Source organism: Gopherus evgoodei, chromosome 1 (assembly GCF_007399415.2).
Source record: "Gopherus evgoodei ecotype Sinaloan lineage chromosome 1, rGopEvg1_v1.p, whole genome shotgun sequence".
Classification (NCBI taxonomy): Eukaryota; Metazoa; Chordata; order Testudines; family Testudinidae; genus Gopherus; species Gopherus evgoodei.
In genome coordinates, this window is record NC_044322.1 from 144,508,699 (window position 1) to 144,528,647 (window position 19,949).

The window sequence follows — 19,949 nt, forward strand, 5'->3', positions numbered from 1 at the left end:
CATATGTCTGTTCCACCGTAAGTGTGTGTGTGTGTGCGTCTCCTGCATCAGTACTGGGGCAGCCACACCTGAGCCTAGGCTTCCCTCATGCTTTAAGCTGAGGGTATAAAGCAGGGATGGCTAAACTGCGACATTTTTACTGTTAAAGTGCAGCTTATGGTGCCACCCGAAACCTCCTGCCCCCATTCTCCGTCTGCTAGGGGAATGTGGGGATCCCAGGGTTTCTGCCCTGTGGTGCGGTGGTGGAGCTAGGGGCTTCTGCTAGAGACAACTGGTGCCTGAATGGGGTGGGGGGCCACAATTTAAAGATTATACCCCCCACCCCCCAACAGCTTGAGACTTGCCCCCTCAAGATACCCCCGGTCTTATCCTCAGTGACCCCTCCCTGCAGCTCCCAGATGTTAGCTCCATGTGGAGAGCCAGTGCTTTAGCTCCATAAGGAGAGGAAGCAGCAAAAGCCACAGCTCCCAGCTTGCCGGCTTCAGCAGCTGCCATGCAAGAAGGAAGGGGACCCAGCAGCACCTTGTGACAGAGTGGGGCCATCAAACCCTGGCAAAACTCTCAGAGGACATGTTACTCCCCATGTCGCTCCCCCATCGCCTCTGTCTTCTGCCCAGCAGGGAGGGAGGGCTCAGGTCTTCAGCACTGTAGGGCATGCCTTCTGGGGCTCAGTGCTTCATCAGGAACAGAGCTGAAGCCCTGAGCCCAGGCAGGCACGTCTCACAGGGCTGAAGCCTGAAGCTGTGGCAGGTACCTCCTGTGAGCCTGAAATCATAAGACCCCATCCATGCAGGGCTGAAGCCCTGAGTCCTGGCAGGTGCCTCCTGTGGGCCTGAAACCCCAAGCCCTGGGAGGCCTGCCCCAGCTCTCAAACTCCTGAAGATTGTCATATGCGATTCGAAGGGTCAGTAAGTTTAGCCATCCTTGGTATAAAGAGTGGAGCCACCCTGCCTATCCCTCAGTTCTTTCTTACCATCCATGATCAGTGGCCAGAGAATTTCAGTACTTTACAATCAAAAAACATTCCTCTGTGGACAATATTTTTTATAAAAAGCAACAAAGAGTCCTGTGGCACCTTATAGACTAACAGATGTATTGGAGCATAAGCTTTCATGAGTTAATATCTATTTCAAATATTTTTTATAGTTAACTTTTACTAGGGATACTTGCTATTGCCTCTCTTGGTGGTTTTCTTTCTTTATTCCTTGTATTCTTGTTTTTAAACCTTTATTTTACTTTCTTTATGTGGGTCTTTCTGGGCCTCATCAGGTGTTTGAAGAGCTGGTGCCAAGGTGTTCTAGTAAAAAGCCCTGCTCTCACTGTCATAAGGCGATGCCCGTTAGTGACCTGAACTCTCATTGCTCAAAGTACTTGGGTGAGGTTACTTGAGTACTACAGGTGTCTGATCTGCCAGTGCTTCAAATACAGAACAAAGCAGCAGAGAGAGATCTAATCTTTTAGATACAGCCTCATAGAGGGTGCTCTTTGCCCAGCATCAGAACCCACTCATTTGGGTCATGTGAGCTCTTTCACCACTCCATCTAGTCATGTCCCCCCCAGCCCTGCCAACAGACAGAAATCACAGGAGATCCCCTCCGCTGGGGCTGTCCTCTAGAAAGCATAAGAGCATGGACCACTCCTGTCTGAAGCTTAAGAAGAAGGTGGTATGAGCTTCTTCGAAGTCCTCAGTGCTGGGACTCCTCGGCAGTGGAAGGCCACTCCATTATTGAAGGTAGAGCATATCCCTAGGCTTACTGCTCTCCAGTACTGGCCCACTGTGGCTCTCACAGGACTGGTTGACACCAGTGCCTGCCCCAGGACTGTCAAGATTGGCTGTAGCAATGACTACTATCCATTTCAGTGCTGACAATACCAGAGATCTGTGTGGCCGTGAAGGATTTGCTGTGCCTTTTGGTACCCTCTCCCTGCTGATTCAAGGCAAAGGTCCTCTGCCAGAACTGTCACAATTTGCGCAGTCTTCGGTACTGATGTTGGAGTCTGTTACAGCCTCACCAGTCTCAAGACTGGTACCATCCTCAATGATTTTTTCATTGACAGCATCTATGCTCCTAGTACTTGCTTCACCTCAACACGCAGTACTAATAGCCAGGAAGCCTTTGATGCTACCCCTGGTATTACAGTCTTAACATAGATTCCAATCCCAGTATCAGAGGATGTCTCCTGATACCGCACCATCTTGGCCTTAGGAGTACTGTTACTCCCTGTTGGAGTCCAAAGTAGGTCCATGTCTCCTACTTCAGAGAGTCCAGGGTTTCCTCCAGAACCCATTCCCACTTTCACAGAAGGTGTTCTGACATAAGCAGACTGAAGGAGTGGTAAACCTGGTCTAGGCACAACTGACCTCTGATGCCGTGTCAGCTCCCTCATTGGCCATATTGGGTGCCTGTGGGGATGCCTCTAGCATTGAAATGGATATTTCCTCTTTCTCATAGAAGCAGACCATGAGAAGGGAGGCTTCCCTACCCAGTACTGAGAGACTGCTAGTACTGGGTGCCAAACAGCTTCTGGGATATCAAATTTCTGGACCCTTCCTTGGACCAGCTGTCTACCTCAGTGATGCAAGATCAGCCTCATGAGGGTTCCGCCTTGCCTCCTCTGATTACATTATCCTTGTCACTGGATGAGATTATGGTACTGGAAGCTTCCTCCATCGTACCAGATGACTTATAAAGCTACCAAGAGATCCTGAAAAGAGTGGCTGTAGATCTTGGTATTTAGATGGAGATGATGGAGGAAGATCTGCATAAGCTTACAGACATACTGCACTCGGCTATTGCAGGGAAGGTCGCCCTTCCTATGAATGAGGTGATAATGCAGTTAACCAGGTCACTCTAGCAAACCCACTCATCTATTCCACCAATGGCTAAGCTCATAGAGTGCAAATACCAGGTTCCATTCCAGTGGTTGGAACAGATTTTTATTCACACTATCCCAGGTTCACTGGTAGTGGCTGCAGTGAATGAAGGACACTGTCGAGGTAGACCTAAGGCTACCCCAAAATAAAAGTATGTAAAAAAGCTTGAGCTTTTTGGGAGAGAGATTTATTCAGCTGCAGGATTACAACTTCACATTGCCTACTACCAGCCCCTCTTGGCTCGGTATGACTATTCAAATTTGGAGGCAGTGTCTAAATTTGTAAATAAATTGCCTGATGACTCCAAAGAAGAGTTTTAGTGCCTCTTGGTGGAAAGGTGTTTGGTTTCTTGATTTACTTTGCAGCCTTCTTTAGATACTGCAGCGAAGGTCATGGTGACATCAATAACTGCACAGTTCCTTGTGGTTGTGGTCTTCAGGGATTCCTGCAGAAGTACGAGAAGGTCCCAGAGCCTGGGCTCCAGCCCAAGCCCAAATGTCTGCACCGCAGTTTTACAGCCTGCAGTCTGAGTCTTAGTCAGCTGACACAGGCCAGCCACAAGTGTTTAATTGCCATGTAGACATACCCTTAAAGTCCCTAAGCCTATGCACACTGGCCACAAAGAGGACAAATATTTTTTAATATTTAATATATGGAGATTCACCTATCTCAGAACTGGAAGGGACCTTGAAAGGTCATCAAGTCCAGTCCCCTGCCTTCACTAGCAGGACCAAGTACTGATTTTGCCCCAGATCCCTAAGTGGCCCCCTCAAGGACTGAACTCACAATCCTGGGTTTAGCAGGCCAATGCTCACCGTCCTCATTTCCAGCTCAGGCTATCCCTACAGACAACCTGACCATTCTAGGTGAAAACAAAGATCACAAAGAAGAAGGTCTCCACCGTCTGCCTCTTCAGTCACTTTTCCAGTTAGTTACAGACCTTTAAGCCTCCTGTTTTATGTCTTAGTCAAGGACAGCATACCTATAAGGTTGGATCTTTCTGGCCCTTTTTCTCTGTTTGGGAGCCAGTTATCCTATTTTCTAAGTGTGTGGCAGATTATCACCTGAGACAAATGAGTGCTAAACTCCATGATACTGGGATATACTTTGCAGTTTCTTTGTATCCCTTTCTTCTGCCTCTCTCTGTCCCTTTTCAAGGACCCATCTCCAAATATTATACTGCAATCTGTACATTCTTTGGGAGCTGTAGAGGAGGTACCTCCAGCAGATCAAGGTTTTTTCTCCCAGTATATCCTAATACCCAGAGCCAGAGGGGTTGTCAGAGCCATTCTATACCTTTGGACCTAGCAGATACATACAAAAATTAAAGTTCCGTATGGTTTCTCTTGCATCAGTTGTCCCTGCTCTAGATAGAATTGAGAGAGCCTATGCAGTTACTGACACAGCAAAGGAAGACACAGTTGTGGGGAAAGCAGTCCTGCAGTCCCTCTTCCGATGAGACTGCTAGACCCATGTCCACTGAAAACAGCTTAGGAGTCACCTGCAGAGTAATGGACATGTGCAGTCACTTGAAGAAAAAACTCACCTTCTCACGAGGATGTTGTTTGAGATGTGTTGCATATGTCCAGTACACAACCCTACCTCCTTCTCCAACACATCAAAGTCTATCATCTGGATTCCAGTACGAAGGAATTCAAGGATGGGCAGGGTGACTCCATCCTCTATACCAGTGTTTCCCAGACTTGGGACGCCGCTTGTTTAGGGAAAGCCCTGGCAGGCCAGGCCAGTTTGTTTACCTGTCACGTCCGTAGGTCCGGCCGATTGCGGCTCCCACTGGTCGCACTTCACCGCTCCAGGCCAATGGGGGCTGCGGGAAGCGGCGGTCAGTATGTCCCTTGGCCTGTGTCATTTTCAGCAACTCCCATTGGCCTGGAGCGGCAAACCGCAGCCAGTGGGAGCCGCGATCAGCTGGACCTGCGGATGTAGCAGGTGAACAAACCGGCCCGGCCCGCCAGGGGCTTTTCCTAAACAAGTGGCATCCCAAGTTTGGGAAACGCTGCTCTATGCCTTTGTCTTGGATCACGAGGGAAGCCAAAGCGTAGGCATGGCTGCCCCTACGTGTACCACTAGGGAAAACTTAGGCACTGGTGCACAAGATGTACAGACACCTATGGTGGAATGGATGTATGCAGCATATTCAAAGAACAACAGTTATGAGAAGGTGAGTAACTGTTTGTTTATAAGCATTATTCAAAGATATATTCAGCATTATTCAAAGATGATGTTTCTGAATTTTATACAGCAGTTTTACTAATCTACATTTAGCTAAATGGTGCACTTTATAAAATGCCAACTTCCCTCCCCGAATCATAGTCTTGTCTTACTTCAGCAATATTTGTTGTAATTCTAAAATCTTACTATTTTTATGAAAGATATGATACTGTATTTGTTTGTATGCTGCCAGGTTTTATCAAACAAGTAAAACTAAACAACATTTGACAAAATAAATGAACAAAGTCAGTCATGTGATGCGTTATTCATTTTTTGATTAATCCGTTCATTTGCCAATTTGCAACAAGTCTGCCAATCAGTACTGCAATAGTTAATGGTAATTTAAATTATTTGTTTGTATTACAATGGTGCCCCGGAGCCCCACTGTCATGAGGGTAGCCCAAACAAGAGACACTAACTCCATACCAAAGAGTATGTAATCTAAGTAAAGATAAGGCATAAGTCTGTGTTAAAGCAATTGGAGGGGAAGGAAAAAAAGGATCAGAGTTATGGTAATAAGATTATAGAGTTACATAGACCTGTTTACATTTTGATGGTTCCAAATTATTTTTATTTTTTTAAATATATGACTAATTACACTGCTCTACAGCCAAAATGCTTCTGAAATAAATGTAGTCCAACTTTACTAATTCTGGGTCACTGAGAACGAAAATGATGCTTAAAATTGTTGATTGGCTCTAGTTTTTAAGATATGCTATTGGGTCAGTATATACGACCCTTGACTTGGGAATGACGGAGGATAAGTGAGTTATAAAGGGAAGGGATCTCAATTTAAACCAGAAATGACTAAAATACATCTTTGACTGGATCTATGAATAAATCTATGACTAGGTTTGGACAGTAGTTGCTTTTTAGGCAAAACAATGAATGATACAATCTGAAGCTGGTATTGCATCATACATGATATGAATTGCATCATGTTATTCCTAGAAGTCATGGATGATGCAATCATAACGAAGCTTACATCACTCTGCTGAACAAATTGCCCTATATCAGCTCTAGAAATCATACAGTGTTGTGCTCTCTTATTTGTCAGTGTTTGATTTTGCAAAGGGACACATTACTGTTTAGCCAAAGTGAGCAGAGATGCCTTGTACTTGTGTGAACAGTGCAGATAACTTCTGCTATGTTTGTGGTGAAGTGACTTTTGCATCACAAAAGCGCAGTCTAACCACTATGGTTAAGAAAGCCTATCACCTTTCTTTTGGCTGCAAAATTGGAGATCAGGACAAGAGGTGGGCCGCACACATATGCTGCAACACTTGTGCAACAAATCTTTGCCAGTGGTTGAACAGGAAAAGGAAATCGATGCCTTTTGCAGTGCCAATGATTTGGAGAGAGCCAAGAGATCATCCCAGCAATTGTTACTTCTGCATGGTGCCTCCAGTTGGGAAAGGTGTGTCAAAGAAGAAAAAGTGGACTGTGCATTATCCAAACATTCCATCAGCTATACGCCCAGTACCCCACGGAGAAGGACTGCCGGTTCCTGATGCACCAGAATCATTCTCACTTGAGTCAGACGAGGAAGAGGAAGAGGATGAAATTTCTGGTCCTGAACCATCAATGTCACAGGACCCACATTTTCTCCTATCCTCCTCCTCTGAATCACACTTCATAACACAAGGTGAACTGAATGACTTTGTCAGGGATTTGGAACTACCCAAGAGTAAGGCAGAGCTGTTGGGCTCCAGACTACAGCAGTGGAATCTCCTGGCAGGCTATCAGGGCAAATGGAGCCCATCAATGCTTGCAGACTATTGCTGGACAGTGACAAGAGATGCTCCATTTAATGAATACAAGAGACAAGCCAAGAAGTGCCGAGTAGACACTGAATAGGACTAAACTATGTACATAATAGTTTTTTGCCTTTTGTTTCATAATAAATTTTATTTATAGAACCCTTTTGCTGATTTTTAAAGTGTTACATAAACAGGACAGGTGAAATATTATCATGTAAAGCAACCATAAATACATGAAAAGACCTAGGTTTACAATTTATGATTAAAACTCTACTATCTACACAATATACATAGACATAAAATGTAAAAACTTAAATCTTAGAAACAGTAGCCAATCAGTTGTTTTAATTGTCATATTTGAATTCAGCACATCAAAATACATAAGAAATATCACATTTTATCTCTGAAGCAGATGACTTATCAAAAATTGTAGACCAGTGTTACCAGTAATCTTCACTGGCCCCTAATACTGCCAATATAGGTGGACAGTTTCCTAGCTTCCTGGGAGAAGTGGATCTTTATAGGCAAATTTTCGGAGGGCATATAAAGCGTAAGGTGCAGTATGGAAGCAAGCGTGAAGGTGTGAAAAGTGGACAATGGGTAGTGGAGTCTAGCATTGTTGGTGGAACGGAGTGGTAGGGAAAGCAAACAGAGGGAGCCAGTGCTGTTAGGAATCTTGAAGGTGACAAATTTATAAAAATTTGCAGAAAGCCCTACACAGTCATTTCCAAAATGCCTATTTTAACTGAGTGATTTAAATAGGTAACACATTTTGAGAATAAGTACTCGTCTTCTATATGGTAACATATGCTAATTTTAATTCATATTTTTCCTCTGTGGAAAAACAATCCTTGACCCAAGTGGAGAAGCCATGGCCATTTAGGGGATGGCTGTGAAGAAGTCTTTCGCAGCACACACTGAGACTATACTAACAGGACTTGCTGTGAAGATGTAATATGTTTGTTCAGTGTTTGGGTACAACAAAGATGGTCTCTAAAGGAAAACCTTAGCAGGGGCATTGGCCTACCATTTTCTATTTCTACATACTCCTAGCATCAGTAAAGAAAATGTAGAGTAAACAATAAAGAGAAAATTTAGGAGCTGATAGTGTGGCCACTTCTTACAGTGCTTTCACCTGAAAGTGTACCATATTGAATTTACTTTTATTAACAAACAAACAAACAACCCTAACACTGCAGATGTTTAATATTCCTGAGCTGCTTTTTTTTTTTTTAAAGACAGTTGTAATGAAATATTGGAAAACACAAACACTTCAATGCCAAGGGGAAGACAAATTTTAAGATTGTACAGGCTATGATCAGTGATTTCAGTGACACATTCAGAACTGTAAACTATAATTGACTTTGTGTTTATAAATTATGCCAATCAGCTAGTTATTTTTTGAAAGTTCAAATCCTATAATGTATCTGTCTATTTTATAGTGGTACAGCACACCACTACTGGATAGTACTTTCCTTCCTCCGGCTGAGTAACAGTCACTATACCTGTCCCTACGTGTACTGTTTTGCTAAAATGTTGCCAGGCATTGTCCAGGTGTAAATCCCTTCTTGTTCCCACATTCAGCTACTCAAATCTGTCTTTCCATGTTCATGATCAAAGGAAAGTGCAACGTGGAATGAAATAACTTGTATATCAACAGATTATGCTATAGAAATGAATTGCTTTTCTGCCCATTTTTCTGTTTGCCTAGGCAGTTTCTGCTATAGCATATTGGGAAGAATATAACTTGAATAATGAAACATACTTAATTTATCAGAATTTTGCATCTCCATTTCAAGTAAATTTGTTCAGTTTTATACCTTTCTATTTTGTTGAAGTTTAATAGTTTTTCAAACTGCTCTTAGGTAAGCAAAAAGATGTTTAATAAATGTGCCTGAAAGCAGGTTGAAAAACTAACTTCAAATAAAAGAAAAGAAAAATATGGAACGGCATCAATTCAAGGACTTGAGCTGATCTTCAAAGTTTCAGTGCAACCCCAAATCCCTTCTGACTAGGTTTGCATTCTTAATCTTTATTTTTCACTCTGTGCATTAGGGTGCTACAAGCTGCTAGGAAACAGCTGCAGATGACTTGGATATATATTTCAGTTAGGGTTACTTTTTTTCCCTCCACTTCCTAGTTAGAACCATCTGACAAGGTTAGTGTAGAAAATTTGAAGAACTTAGATTTGAGGTTAAGAAAAATAACTTTGGAGGTCTCTGATTCCAGCTTCTCAGATACAGCACCCTTGCCATTGAGCTGCAGAATTATTTGAAGAGTAGTGTTTTCTGGGGAGTGCATGAGTTTTTGCACTAGAGTGGTGATGTTGTCTTACTCTGTGTTGAAGGTGGTGTATACCTCAGTTTCTTTGCCACAACTGCAGAGAGCACAAAGAACACACCTTTTCTTCTGGACTACCCTTTCCTTTAGTCTAGCTAAATAGTCTAACTATTTTTTGTAAACAGTTTTGACGTGTATAAGATGGCACAGGAGAAGGCTATGATCCTTCAGCTCTCACTGGGACTATGTAAGGGCTTCAAGAGGTTCTCTTCTTGTCCAGTGATTGTACTTGAGACAAGCACCCATGTCCAGTACTTTCTATGTCTGGGTGAGACCCAGTGGGTAACCTAGTGTGTGGTTTCCTATGTCTTCACTTCCTCTGCTAGATGGGGAAGAGGCTTGAGGCTCATCAGTGATTTCTCAGTCTCCACAGTGTGATACTGTGACAGGCCCATCAATGGTTCTGAGAGCCCAGCCTCTATTCCAAGGTCTTCTGACACAGGACTCAAAACACATTTTTGGCACTCTAGTCTCAGGGCCACGTTTTCTACTGTTTTCTAATCACGAAGAAAAGGGGCACTCTGAGACTGATCCTGGATCTCAAAAACCTCAACAGGTACATTCATGTTAAGGATGGTCATTTGTTATCCCTTCATTATCTCCAGGAGATTAGTATGAATCTCTTGGTTTAAAAGTTACTGTCATTTGGAAATATGACATCGTTTAGAATACTTGAGATTCTTTGTGTGAGGACGAGATGCTACCAAGTGAGTCCTTCCTTTTGACTTGTGGTGGTTGCTGCTCACTTCAGACACCCAGGAATATTTGCCGACATATATGGATGACTGACTCCGAAGAGTCAGCTCTTAACAGGAGTCTTCTCAGGTCCTATACATTTACATATTCTTCCCATCTTGAGAAAGTCCTCACTTCAACCTGTGCAAAGGATTACCTTCATCGGAGCTGTCCTGGACTCCATTTGGGCCAGAGACTTTCTTCCAGAAGAGAGATGGGTTTTTTTGAAAATTCAAGACTCCTTGGCAAATCTTGGAACAACTACACAACTTTTCCTAAGACTGCTGGGCCTGATAGTCTCCTCATGACCTGTGTCACACCCTTTGCTCATCTGAATATGAGATCTTTGCAGCACTCTGTGGTGCGTTACTGCACACCAGTGGAAACAGTTTTCAAAGGAGACTTGAGTGTTCCAACAGCTTCATTGGTAGGAGAGCTTTTATCTTCCTTACCATCACAGTTGCCACAGATACCTGCAATCTGGGCTCTGATGCATATTGCCAAGACCTCCTATTTCAGGTGCTTTAGCCAGTAACTTCAACCATTTTAATGGTTTGACTTTCTTTAAAACTTGGCAGCCAACACATACTGCTTAATATTATTTTTGGTATTTAAATTATTTTTGGGGCTTATAATAAGTTTGCCTTAACATAGGTTGTCAATTTCAATTTGAGTATTGAATAGGTTTATTTTTAAAAAATGAACCTGTATTTAATTTAAAGAAATTGATAATTTAAATTAGATGTTTTAATTTAAAAGTGTGGATATCTGTTTTTTGGTTTAAATTATAGATTTTTTTTATGCATGCTAATTCTGACTGTCCTTTTTTTGTTTTTCTTGGAATTGTTTCACTTTGTAGCAGCCTTTGTAGGGAACTCTTTTTGTGTACTGTATATGTCAGGGGTCAGCAACCTCTAGCACATGGCTCGCCAGGCTAAGTACCCTGGTGGGCCAAGCCAGGCCAGTTTGTTTACCTGCCATGTCGGCAGGTTTGGCCGATCACAGTTCCCGCCACCCCCATTGCCCTGGGACGGCTTTTGAGCTATGCAGAGCTCTTCTTTGGGTTTGATAAACCTACTCAGGGTGTCAAAGCTAAATACAAGTTGTAACAGATTGTTTAACATCAGTAGTTAACACATTATAAGATTTCAGGGTGAAGTAGCCTGTTAACATGGCTGCAGTCATAGAACAAAAAAGGGAGGTTATTGGGTTATAGACTGTTGAACAAGCCATAAATCCAGTGTCTTTATTAAGACTCTGATTTTTAGTGTGGAGCAAAGTTATGAATTTAAGCTTTCAGGTTTCTCTGTTGAAGGTGTTGTGTAGGTTTCCTTTGAGGATGAGGACTGAGAGGTCAGATATGGAGTTGTCATTTTGTGAAAAGTGTTTGCCCACAGGTGATATAGTGTCTTGTCTTATCATTTTTCTCTGTGAATTCATTCAAAAGTGTAGTGATTGTCTGGTTTCACCCAAATAGCTATTGGGGTATTTAGTGCACTGGATGAGGTACGCAACATATTGTGCTAGGCATGTGTATGACCCATGGATCTTGAAAAGCGTGTTGGAGGGTATTGACCATTGTATATGTCTGCAAGTTTTTCATCAGTTATGGTAAGGTCTGGTGCTGCATTGAGTTGGTGGGTCCTGGTCTGTGGGGGACTGGCTTCTGATAATGAGCTTGGTGAGATTGTGGGGCAGGGGTGTCTGTTGTTTGAAGACCAGAAGAGGGGATTTGGGAAAGATTTCTTTCAAGATGTGTTCCCCAACAAGTGTAGGTTGTAACTGTTAAATGATACCCTGTATGGATTCCAGTATGGTGTGCTAGGTGACAACTAGGTGTCTGCGGTCAGAGGGTTTTTTCCTGTTTTGAAGGAGTTTCTCTTGGAGTATTTGGGTGGCCTGTTCCATGACACAATCTTCTTCTCTAGGGGAGTGGCCTTGTTTGGTGAAGGCAGTATTAAGTGTGTTGTAAGATATGTATCCTGGACTTTATCCACTGAGTATATTCTGTGATATCTGAGTGCCTGGCTACAGATAACAGGTTTCTTGGTGTATTTGGGGTCGTTACTTGATCTGTGTATGTAAGGTGATGAGCCATGGGTTTCTTGTATACAGTGGTCAGTAGGGTTCCATTACTGAAACTGATCAGTGTGTCCGGGAAGTTGATGCTTGTGCCGGGAGTGTTCTAGAGAGAGTTTAATGGAATTGTGGTGATCATTGAAGTTGTGATGGAAATCAGTGAGGGAATTTAGGTTGTTTTGTCCAGAGGATGAAAGTATCATCAATGTATCTAAGGTATATAGTTGGTTTCATGGTGCATTTGTCCAGAAATTCTTCCTCAAGGTATCCCATGAAGAGGTTGTCATATATTGGAGAACCATCCTGGTACCCTTGGCTGTTCCTAGGGTTTGGACAAAGCGTTGTTGAATGTAAAAATGTTATGGGTGAGGATGAAATGGATGAGTTTGACAGTATGCTTGGGCAGTAGTGAGTGTTGTCCATTGCCTTGTACATATGTGAGGCAGGTAGTCATGCCATCATTGTGAGGGATATGGGTTATAGGGAGGTGACATCTGCAATGGCAAAGATGGTGTTCTGAGAGAAGTTGTTAATGTTGTGGAGTTTCTAGAGGAAGTTGGTTGTGTCCTGAAGGAAGCTGGCCGTTTGTGTGGTGAGTGGCTTGAGGATGGTTTCGGTAAGTCCTGATATTTCTTCAGTAAGGGTGCCATGGCCAGATATAATCTGTCTGAGTGGCTTCTGTGTTACTTAGGTGTCTTTGAACATTTTACCCCTAGTTCTTAATGTCACCTCTCTTTATATTTCAGGTACATGCAAAGTTTCCTTGAGTTTTTAGAATATGAAAATAAAAGCCCCGAGGATCCTCATATTCTGGATAAGTAAGTAATGATTTATTTTAAACTAAAACTACCATAGTAAAATGATCTGTTACAAGCCAGAATTTCTGTTTGTTGTAACAGCACAGAAGTAATCAAATTTGTAATGTAGAATTCAGGTAAAGACTGAGTTTGTACTAACTCAAACATAAAATCTAAGTTTGTTTGAACAACCTACGCTGTATCCTGCTAGTTCTTCTTCGAGTGATTGCTCACATCCATTCCAGTTAGGTGTGCGCGCCGCGCGTGCACGTTCGTCGGAAACTTTTTTACCCTAGCAACTCCAGTGGGCCGGCAGGTCGCCCCCTAGAGTGGCGCCGCCATGGCGCTCTATATATACCCCTGCCGGCCCGCCCGCTCCTCAGTTCCTTCTTACCGCCGTGTCGGTCGTTGGAACTGTGGAGCGCGGCTTAGCTGTCCTCCACGTCCCTAGCTCTCCTAGTTCTCTATCGCTTGTCTATCGTTTATCTCTAGTTCAATATAGTTGTTAATTAGTATTGTTAAGTAGATAGTTTAGTTAAATAGTTGTTAAGTAGTTCTTTGCCGGGGGCTTAGCCCTTCCCGGCACCCGGCGCCAGGCTCATGCCTGTTTCGCCGGGCTTCAAGCAGTGTGCGGCCTGCAAGAAGCCCATGCCTACCAGCGATCCCCACGAAGCGTGCCTGAAGTGCCTCGGGGAATCGCACAGATCTGACAAGTGCCGCATCTGTAAGGCTTTTAAGCCGAGGACAAAAAAGGAGAGGGATCAGAGGCTCCGAACTCTCCTAATGGAGGCGGCACTTGACCCGTCGACTTCGCAGGCCGTGGTATCGGCACCGGCACCGGATCGCTCCGGCACCGAGAAGACTCCCCGGCACCGACCTTCTCCGGCACCGGAATCAGAGCCTAGGCCGTCGAAGTCTGATACTCCGGCCAGGCAGACCCGGCTTGAGCGCCCGGCCTCGACATCGGCCGCGGCGCCGCCGGCACCGTCAGCACCGTTGACTCCGGGCCCGGCGGGTCCGTTGAGTCCGGTGCCGCCGAGCTCCCCCATGAGATCTGGGGTTGAGATAGTGGTCCCATCCACACCGGAGACCTTCGCCTCGGCTCGGGACCTTATTGCCCTGACTGAGCCCACTCGGCTGCCACCCCCGGTACCTCCGGTGCGGGTTGTGTCCAGAGGCAAGCCCATGCTGTCGGCGCCGCCCAGAGACAGTCGTTCGCCATCCAGGTCCCGACGTCTTGGGCGCTCCAGATCCCGACGCCGCTCGCAGTCCCGGCACCGCTCCCCTCAGCGGTACCGGTCGCACTCGCGGCAACGGTCGGCATCGAGACGGTCGCGGTCAGGCTCCAGTCGGCGACACCGGCACCGCGACTCCAGGAGCAGGTCCCGACGCTACTCGCCGCACCGGTCGACCTCCCGGCACCGAGCTGGTGGCAGGTCCCGGTCTCGGTCGACCTCCCGGCGCCGAGCTGGTGGTAGGTCCCGGTCGACCTCCCGGCACCGAGCTGGTGGCAGGTCCCGGTCGACCTCCCGGCACCGAGCTGGTGGCAGGTCCCGGTACCGAAGCGGCACCCGGTACCGATCAGGATCCCGGCACCGTGATAGATCCCGGTCCCGATCCCGGTCCCGGCACCGATATGACTCCCGGCACCGGTCCCCGGCACCGAGACGATCCTCCGTGCCGGCCCGCGCAGACCCTTACCATCCGGGGTCGGCCCCGCCGTGGCCCTCGAGACAGCCGTCCGTATCTTCCCAGACGGACAGTGGGTATGCGCTGGGCACCGACCGGCAGGCGGCGCTGTTCGGGGATCCGCCGCTGCAAGACCAAGGCCCACAACAGTGGGGATTCTGGACACCCTGGGCATACCATCAGGCCCAGGGCCCCCAGCAGCTCCCTGCTAGACCGGCGACTGCGGAGCGTAGGGCCCCTGAAGCCTCCTTGTCTCGCCCCCCTCCCTCCCCGGAAGGGGAGGAAGGGTCCAAACAGCAGGACTCCGCTGTGGCTCCGGAGGCAGAGGCGAGGGCTGAGGAAGACCCTCAGTTGGACACTATCGTGCCTGGGGTCTCCTCATCCTCCTCCCCGGATGAGGCGGTGGCGGGTACCTCCTCCAACAGTCCCCCCCCGCTGGATCTCAGGGCACACCAGGACCTCCTCAGGCGATTGGCTCAAAACCTGAGTCTGCAGGCAGAGGAGGTCTCGGAGATAGAGGACCCAATTGTCACCATCCTCTCTTCTGATGCTCCCACCAGGGTCGCCCTGCCCTTTATACGGACCATCCAGGCCAATGCCAATACTATCTGGCAGTCCCCGGCCTCCATCCCTCGACAGCGAAAGGAGTCGAGAGGAAGTACATGGCCCCTTCTAGGGGCTATGAATATCTACATGTTCACCCGACTCCCGGTTCACTGGTAGTGCAATCGGTGAACGATAGGGAGCGTCACGGCCAGGAGGCTCCGGCCCCCAAGTCCAGAGAGGCCAGGCGGATGGACCTCCTTGGCCGTAAGGTGTATTCGGCTGGGGCGCTGCAGCTCAGGGTCTCTAACCAGCAGGCCCTGCTGAGCAGATACGCCTTTAACTCCTGGGTGGCAGTGGACAAATTTAAGGAGCTGCTGCCACAGGATGCTCGCCAAGAGTTTACGGCCATCTTGGACGAAGGCAAGAAGGTCGCACGCACGGCCTTACAAGCCTCCTTGGACGCTGCGGACTCGGCTGCCCGCACCCTCGCGTCAGGAGTTACGATGCGTCGCATCTCCTGGCTGCAGGTTTCCGGCCTTCCGCCGGAGCTCCAGCACACTATACAGGACCTTCCTTTCGAAGGCCAGGGCCTGTTTTCCGATAAGACAGACCCCAGACTCAAGAGTCTAAAAGACAACAGGGTCATCATGCGGTCCCTCGGGATGCACACCCCCGTGACGCAGCGTAGACCCTTTAGGTCGCAACAACAGCAACAACGTAGGCCGTTTTCCCAGTTCCGCCAGCGGCAGGACCTTTACAGGCGCCGCGGCAGGAACGGCAGGCGCAGGCAGTCTGGGAACCAAGGGGGGCAGAACCAAGGCTCCTCAAAACCCCCGCCTGGTCCTAAGCCTTCATTTTGAAGGTGCGCCCGAGGGCGCGGTAACAGTTTCCCTTATGGATCCTTTCCCCCCGTTTTCAAACCGCCTTTCGTTTTTCCTCCCGGCGTGGTCCCAAATAACATCGGACCGCTGGGTCTTAAGCCTGGTGCAGACGGGATACCGCCTGCAGTTTGTTTCGTTTCCTCCTTCCCGCCCTCCTTCCTCGTCCCTCTTCAGGGACCCCTCTCACGAGCAATTCCTTCGACAGGAGGTGCAGACGCTCCTCAGCAAAGGAGCTATAGAGGCGGTTCCGGAAAACGAGAAAGGCAAGGGGTTTTATTCCCGCTACTTTCTGATCCCCAAGGCCAAGGGGGGCCTCAGGCCTATCCTCGACCTGCGAGAACTCAACAAATACCTCGTGAAGTTGAAGTTCCGCATGGTATCCCTGGGGACCATTATTCCATCCCTGGATCCGGGAGACTGGTACGCCGCCCTCGACATGCAGGACGCGTATTTCCACATTGCCATTTGGCCGCGCCACAGACGCTTTCTCCGCTTCGTTGTGGGGGCTCTTCATTATCAGTTTGCAGTCCTCCCATTCGGCCTGTCCACGGCCCAGAGGGTGTTTACAAAATGCATGGCAGTTGTCGTGGCGCATCTTCGGCGCAACCGTGTCCACGTGTTCCCTTATCTGGACGACTGGTTGATTCGGGGCACGTCGGAACAGCAGGTCAACAGCCATGTCCGCATGATCACCGCCATATTTGCAAGTCTGGGCCTCTTGATAAACACAGACAAGTCCACTCTGAGGCCCACGCAGAAGGTGGAATTTATCGGGGCGGTCTTGGATGCCACTGTGGGCAGGGCCTCGCTGCCTCTGCAACGGTTCCAGACCATGGCGGCGATCGTTCAACGTTTGCGGTCAGCCCCATTGACGTCAGTGAGGACATGTCTAACCCTGTTGGGCCACATGGCGGCGTGCACTTTTGTGACCGGCTACGCTCGGCTCCACATGAGGCCTCTCCAGCTGTGGCTTATCAGTCGTTACAGACCGCAAAGGCAACCTTTAGACATGTTAGTCACAATCCCCCAGAAGGTCTTAGATTCTCTCGGCTGGTGGTTGGTCCAGTCCGTATTATGTGCGGGTCTTCCCTTTCACCCCTCTCAGCCATCGGTATCCCTGACAACGGATGCCTCAGATCTAGGCTGGGGGGCCCACCTAGGGACCCTGCGGACACAGGGCCTGTGGTCCCAGGAGGAGGTGGGGCTCCACATCAACATACGGGAGTTGAGAGCGGTCCGCCTTGCTTGTCAAGCGTTTTGCCATCAGCTTCAGGGTCGTTGTGTCGCCGTGTTTACGGACAACACGACGACCATGTACTATATCAACAAGCAGGGCGGCACCAGGTCCTCCTCCCTGTGCCACGAGGCGATACGACTCTGGGACTTTTGCGTAGCCCACTCCATTCACCTCAGGGCTTCCTTCCTCCCCGGAGTACGGAACACGCTGGCGGATCGATTGAGCAGATCCTTCCTGTCACACGAGTGGTCCCTTCGCCCAGACGTCGCCCTCTCCATTTTCCGGAGGTGGGGTTATCCCCGGGTGGACCTCTTCGCGTCCAAGGGGAACAGGAAGTGCCAAGCGTTCTGCTCCTTTCAGGGCAGGGAGCCGGGGTCGATAGCGGATGCCTTCCTCATCCAGTGGTCGACCCACCTGTACTATGCGTTTCCTCCGTTCCCTCTGGTTCACAAGGTCCTCCTGAAGGTGCGCAGAGACAGGGCTCGTGTGATCATGGTGGCCCCGGCGTGGCCCAGGCAGCACTGGTACACCATGCTGCTGGACTTGGCCATAGCCGACCCAGTTCCCCTGCCCCTTCATCCGGACCTGATTACCCAGGACCACGGGACCCTCTGTCACCCAGACCTGCAGTCGCTGCACCTAGCGGCGTGGCTCCTGCGTGGCTGACTGGTTCAGAGCTGCGCTGCTCTACGCCCGTGAGAGAGGTGCTCTTGAGCAGCAGGAAACCGTCCACAAGAGCCACATATTCAGCGAAATGGAAGCGCTTCTCCTGTTGGTGCGTAGAGAGAAATCTCCGCCCTATGGAAGTTTCGGTTTCCGAAATCTTAGACTACGTTTTGTCCCTCAAAGGGCAAGGTCTGGCCTTATCGTCATTGCGAGTCCACCTAGCAGCTATCTCCACCTTTCACCCGGGTGCGGACGGTCGCTCCGTTTTTTCTCGCCCGACGGTGTCGAGATTCCTTAAAGGGCTGGAACGTTTATTCCCTAACGTCCGTCCCCCTGCTCCAACCTGGGATCTTAACCTGGTGTTGTCCCGGCTCATGGGACCCCCCTTTGAGCCGTTAGCTACTTGCTCCCTGCTCTACCTCTCTTGGAAAACTGCCTTTCTAGTGGCTATCACCTCAGCTAGACGGGTGTCGGAGCTCCGAGCTCTGGTGGTAGACCCCCCATATACGGTCTTCCACAAGGATAAGGTGCAGCTGAGGCCACACCCTGCTTTTCTGCCCAAGGTGGTCTCAGCCTTTCATATCAACCAAGAGATTTTCCTTCCGGTTTTTTTCCCAAAACCTCACTCCTCAGGCAGGGAGCAGCAGCTCCACTCGCTGGATGTTCGTAGGGCTCTCGCGTTCTACATAGAGAGGACTAAGCCCTTCCGAAAATCCCCCCAACTTTTCGTGGCGGTAGCAGATCGTATGAAAGGTCTTCCTATCTCCTCCCAGAGGATATCCTCTTGGGTTACGTCCTGTATCAGGACTTGTTATGACTTGGCCCATGTCCCTGCGGGCCGTGTGACTGCGCATTCTACCAGGGCGCAGGCGTCGTCGCTGGCTTTCCTAGCCCGTGTGCCCATCCAGGAAATCTGTCGGGCAGCGACCTGGTCATCGGTCCACACCTTTGCTTCCCACTACGCCCTGGTCCAGCAGTCGAGGGAGGATGCGGCCTTCGGAACGGCAGTGCTCCGTGCCGCGACTTCTCACTCCGACCCCACCGCCTAGGTATGGCTTGGGAGTCACCTAACTGGAATGGATGTGAGCAATCACTCGAAGAAGAAAAGACGGTTACTCACCTTTGTAACTGTTGTTCTTCGAGATGTGTTGCTCACATCCATTCCACACCCGCCCTCCTTCCCCACTGTCGGAGTAGCCGGCAAGAAGGAACTGAGGAGCGGGCGGGCCGGCAGGGGTATATATAGAGCGCCATGGCGGCGCCACTCTAGGGGGCGACCTGCCGGCCCACTGGAGTTGCTAGGGTAAAAAAGTTTCCGACGAACGTGCACGCGCGGCGCGCACACCTAACTGGAATGGATGTGAGCAACACATCTCGAAGAACAACAGTTACAAAGGTGAGTAACCGTCTTTTCCTAACTTTCAATACTGTATAATGTGTTAAATTAAAGATATGTAAAAGAAAAAATTATATATAAATAAAGATATACTAAAGGTACTACTAAAAAACCTACTTAAGTACTCTGTTTTCCTCGAGCTCAAGTACTCTGTTATAATATTTTAATATATTATGTTAATGTATTAATATTTCACACAGATCTATAACTTGGAACAGAACACTTACCGGGCAATAAAAATTACTTCGGGTGAAGTCCTGTCACTATTGGACACACAATGGGAGCGTTGTCATTGATTACAATGGGGACAGGATTTAACCCTTCATTGCTATCTATCAGAGCTGAATTCAGACTAGTGCTTTTGAAGTGAAAGGTTTCATGAGCCAAATTCAGACCAGAGAAGAGCAAGCCACAACTTCCACTGAAGATCAATCTTATTCTGATTTTCTTACTGTCAGTAACAAACACTCGACCTCAGATGAGAAAATCATACTAGCTCCTTTCTTGCTCATGCATCAATGCCATTAAAGGAAAGATTCTATAGATTCTGTGTTTTTATTTACTTTAGATGTTTAATAAACTGCAATTTAGAGAGTCCATCCAATATTTTAGGCACCCTTGACACTCTCTTAAAAAATATACTAATATATAGGCTGACCCATCAGTTACCCAAAATCATATCATATAACCCAGCAACAGCATAAATATAACAAAAA

General features: G+C 47.8%; 1 protein-coding gene across 2 annotated transcripts in view; it reads left to right on the top strand.

Annotated features, from left to right (window-relative positions):
* PDK3 (pyruvate dehydrogenase kinase 3) overlaps nucleotides 1-19,949 on the top strand; it is a 132,175-nt gene that overhangs the window by 46,679 nt on the left and 65,547 nt on the right. For both annotated transcript variants that reach the window (XR_004001963.1, XM_030575124.1), the window contains exon 3: nucleotides 12,768-12,839. Coding sequence is in view for 1 of the 2 variants with exons in the window: in XM_030575124.1 (XP_030430984.1) it covers nucleotides 12,768-12,839 (72 nt within the window). In the remaining variant the exon portion in view is untranslated. The remainder of the gene's footprint in view (nucleotides 1-12,767; nucleotides 12,840-19,949) is intronic.